This window comes from Penaeus monodon, unplaced genomic scaffold, assembly GCF_015228065.2.
Source record: "Penaeus monodon isolate SGIC_2016 unplaced genomic scaffold, NSTDA_Pmon_1 PmonScaffold_2486, whole genome shotgun sequence".
Classification (NCBI taxonomy): domain Eukaryota; kingdom Metazoa; phylum Arthropoda; class Malacostraca; order Decapoda; family Penaeidae; genus Penaeus; species Penaeus monodon.
Window position 1 is genome coordinate 20,001 of NW_023655097.1, and position 5,000 is coordinate 25,000.

Below are 5,000 nucleotides of genomic sequence, written 5' to 3' on the forward strand. Positions count from 1 at the left end.
AGTGTGTCCGAAACGAATATACCTTAGGTAAGAGTCTTACGGTTGTAGAATTAGTTTATGTTATATTTGACATGCAAACTTAACTTACCCTTAGTTTACTCTTCTAAAAGGAATCAGAAAGCTAAAATTGTTTTCTCAGATGGAACCAAGTTCAACGTCAGGTCCACTGGTATTGATGCCAAAGGAAACCGAATGACACGTAAGGGTCAGGTTCTGCCAAATCCTTTCGGAGAACCTCATCTTTCTGTGGACTACGAAGGATGTGAGTATTCACAATAAGATTTTGTACGTAAGTGGACACGAAGTAAATACTGTATGTTTAGGTAATTCATACAAAAGTGTATAATAGTATGATTAACAATACGATTCGCCTCTTTGCAGCCTGGATGGCTCCCTATGTGATTCTGGACACTGACTACGAGAACTTCTCGTGCATCTATAGCTGTTCCGGATACAACTTCGGCTATTATTCCGACTTCGCCTTCATCTTCTCCCGCTCACCAAGTCTAGCTGACAGTTATTACAGGCGTTGTGAAGCCGCTTTCATGAACATCGGTGTTGACCCCTCTCGATTCACGAAGACAACCCAGGGTTCATCTTGCCCATACAGCAGCCACATGTCTTGGTAAAATGTCAGTAAATTGCTCTTTTATGGCTAGATACCATATGTCACGAAATAAAATCAACAATTAAAGCCTTTCCTATTTCGTTGCGACCACCTTGCATGGAACCAAACAGGAAATCAGAAATAGACTTTACTCATTATCCACAGTATATATATATATATATATATATATATATATATATATATATATATATATATATATATATATATATATATATATATATATATGTGTGTGTGTGTGTGTGTGTGTATGTGTGTGTGTGTGTGTGTGTGTGTGTGTGTGTGTGTGTGTGTTTGTTTGTTTGTGTGTACGTTTGCTTATTATATATATATGTAGAACAGTAATGCAGAATGATTTTGGCTGTTGTGAGTGTTTGGGAATAGTAAAACGCTCTTCCGTGTTAATACTAACGTAGAAAACCCACAATGCAGAAACTAGATTTATTAAAAATGAAACTACAGTTTCGAAATTCACCTGGATTCCATCTACAGTTCTGCGGAGGAAAGGGAGAGGAGGGGGAACAAAGAGAAAGAAGCGAAGAGAGGTCAGGTCAGGTCCGAGGATCGGGCGGACTATGCGCAGAGTGGCCGGCATAAGGGAGAAGGATGTGGGAAACGAGTAGACTATCGGCAGGAGAAAAGCCGCTGTTCAACGTGAAATTATGCAGCAACTTGATTAAGGATGATTCCACCAGTCTGCGGACGTAGACATCAGCGGAAGGAAAGACAATTCGCGCCGCTGATCAATCCATCTGCTGGCCTGTGTCCCACTAATGGCAAAAGAGGGCGTTGTCGTTGTGTCCCCTGGATACAGCGTATTTATGTTGAGACAGACGCTTAGTGAGGTACTGGATTTCGAAACTGTAGAGTCATTTTCAATTTCATCAACACACACACACACACACACACACACACCTATATATATGTATATATATGTATATATATATATATATATATATATATATATATATATATATATATATATATATATATATAATCAAATATGTAGTCTTTTCATATTTTCCATCACTGAATAAAACTCATATAAATTTCGGCTTAAGAAAACGAGGCTCAGGAATCTAAAAATCAATTTTATAAAGTGGACCCTTATTTGTAATAAAATACCCTTGTTTGAGGCCTTTTATTTGATATTAAGGGCCCCTGTTTGGGATAAGGGGTCCTAGTTTTAGTCCCTAGCTGTAAATAATGGGGTCTTAATCCATAATGGAGGGGGCTCCATCTGAGGGGCCCTATAATTTCATTAGACAAGGGGTCTTATACATATATATAAATGCATATGTGTATACACACATATACTGTATGTGTGTATAAATATAAATATATATGCATATATATTTATCTATATACGTACACATACATAAATGAATACATGCATGTGTATGTATATTTATGTGCGCTGTAAATATTTGCAAAATTGCTTGCGTGCGTGTGATTTAGATGAATGTATATCTTGGTAATATTATTCTGATAATCTTTAGCAAAGTTTATCCCGCACGGCTCTAGTATTACGCAATGTTCGTGGTCACGTTTCTTTTAGATTTGCAGTCCTCGGATAGGAGGGAACGAATGGGCGGTGATTTATTTGAATGTCTCTAATGAACAAGCTTTCTCATAAGTACTTTTTTTTTCATGAGCAAGCATTTTCTTCATTAACCCAGTCTACGTATCCTCTCTGAATAAACGTTTGAACAACGGTTTACTCGCCCTCGCTCGCCTGCAGCTAGTGTTAACACCTTGTGCTTTCGCTCACTTGTGTGTGGATGTGGCCAAAGATTTATGATATTAATGAGAATAGACAGAAAAGTTTTATTTGCCAGAAAAGTTGCGTTGCACAAATTTTGCATACATGACATGATGACTCAGCTTACAGTTTAGCTTACACCATTAGTTGCATAATTTCTAGTAATATATATTTGTTTAAAATATACACGTATATGCTTTAAATGAGTTGCTAAGTTCGATGTGTGTGCTAAAACGTAATGTTATCAAAATGTAAATTTATCACGTCACATTACTGCTGATAATCAATTTTGCTGATTGTATGAAACACTAAAATTATTTTATTTCGATGCCTTACCTCCTCTCTTAGTTTTCAGTCCGTTTACATCTTACAAAGGTGTGGGTAATGCTTCCATGGTCTCCATAAGACTTCAAAAGAATTACAAACGCCAGTGTTAGCCCCTCGCGTCTCTTATATAATGTGTGCTATCTTCAGTATCTTAATTCACAAGCTGTGCACCGTGATGATTACTATGCATTGCCTGATGGTGTTGATCTTGGGGAAGTCCCGGGTGCCTGACAAACGCTGCATATTCGGAAGGTGTACGAATGATCCAGCTATTTTAGTTGAACGTGCCGTAGTACTAAAACCGGCATATTAACACAGGGTGGTAATATACTCACTTGCCTTATCATTAGATGACTTACATGAATTTAGGTCGATTATTAATGCCAAGACATTTACATTCGCCGACAATCGGTAAAGGGATATCTTTTAATCATGGTTAGGACTGCATTATTCATTATTTAGTAAAGTATTATCATTTCTACATGTATTATTTATTGCATAAATAAAGACAGTAGGCCCTAAGCATGTCCCTTAAAATACACCACGAGGTAATTTCATCCCAGCCAGATGTTTGTGGTCTGAGAGAAAGCATATGTCGAGCTGTAATAATGGAGAGGGACAAACCAAGCATATATAATTCCGTGATTGTAGATGAATTGCCAGTATTATGAAGTACCCTCGAAAAAAAAACAGATAATCAGCTTTGAAGTACCAATTACCAGTACCAATTACATTTCTATGGAGTATGCCACACATACACACACACACACACACACACACACGCACACACACACACACACACACATACACACACACACACACACACACATACACACGCACACACACGCACACACGCACACACACACACACGCACACACACACACACACTCACACACACACACACACACACACACACACACACACACACACACACACACACACATATATATATATATATATATATATATATATATATATATATATATGTATGTATATATACATATATGTGTGTGTGTGTGTGTGTGTGTGTGTGTGTGTGTGTGTGTGTGTGTGTGCGTGTAAGTGTGCTTGTGTGTGTGGGTTTGTGTGTATATACATTCACCCCACACACACACACACACACACACACACACACACACCACACACACACACACCACACACACACACATCATATATATATATATATATATATATATATATATATATATATATACATATACATATATATATATATATATAAGTGTGTGTAGCCGTGACCTAGGTCACGGTTCAGAGTCCCCTTGCTGCCCTATGATACTGTATCTCCGGAATATACATATGATGAGCTTATATGTGCCACCACAAACAACCACTTGTGTATATTACTTAGTTTTAACTTCCTCTCTTCCCTTCTTTATCTTCATATCTATGTATAGAAAGATATATTCCTTTAATCCGTCTCTAACGTATCTAATTAGAGAAAGCGACACCTGAAGGAAGAATAAAAGCAGGTTAGTAATATATCATAAAGTAATCTGTAGTCTACAATATTTTTTTTTTCGTCCAAGACCGATTGCCAAAGGATATTCAGATGTACGCCGGTAAAAAGGGCAAGAGGATTTTTATTTTTTAATGGGTATTGAGATAATCAGGTGACCTTCGGAATTCTGTCCGTGTGTGTGTGTGTGTATGCGTGTGTATTTGTGTGTGTGAGTGTGTGTGTTTGCCAAAGATCTGCTAGTAAAGAGATGCCTACAGACTTTAACCACCTGGAGTATGGCAAGGAATGCCATCGATGTTGTTACTACGATGTCATCAATAATGGTTTTCCCAGCGTTGCGATATTTCAGTTTTCTATACTTTCCGTCCATAGTAATCGACAATATTTCATATCTGAGCAAGTTTTATATCCTTTCTTACTTCTACAGTAATCGACTGTTTTTTTTCCTTTGGAATGCCCAAGTCTTTATCGCAATAGCCCTCACGACTCTAGTTATATGAAAGGTATCAATAATACTAAGGATAAACCAGGCAAACTATATAGAAACTGCAGTTGTCTCTGTCCTTCCAACTTATTCGAAACATCGAGTTTTTTTACGTCTGTAGTATTGAAGTAAAATGTTTCTGAAAAAATGTTGATAATAATTCAAGATTTACCTCGACTGTCAAAAATCAATTGATTGTTTATATGGTGTTTAAACAATCGTTAGCATATTCTTCCATGTACTACATAACGTTAGAAAACCTTTCCAAACGTCAGAACAGATTCGAAACTAACAGTCATAGTAACGGCCATAGTATTTCTTC

General features: G+C 37.1%; 1 protein-coding gene across 1 annotated transcript in view; it reads left to right on the plus strand.

Annotated features, from left to right (window-relative positions):
* Window positions 1-694, plus strand: part of LOC119570361 (crustacyanin-C1 subunit-like) — a 1,003-nt gene extending 309 nt beyond the window's left edge. The window contains exons 2-4 of the mRNA XM_037918129.1: window positions 1-27; window positions 140-262; window positions 382-694. The exon at window positions 1-27 is cut by the window's left edge and continues 58 nt beyond it. Of these exons, the coding sequence (XP_037774057.1) occupies window positions 1-27; window positions 140-262; window positions 382-629 (398 nt within the window). The 3' untranslated portion in view covers window positions 630-694. The remainder of the gene's footprint in view (window positions 28-139; window positions 263-381) is intronic.
* Window positions 695-5,000: the final 4,306 nt, after the last annotated feature.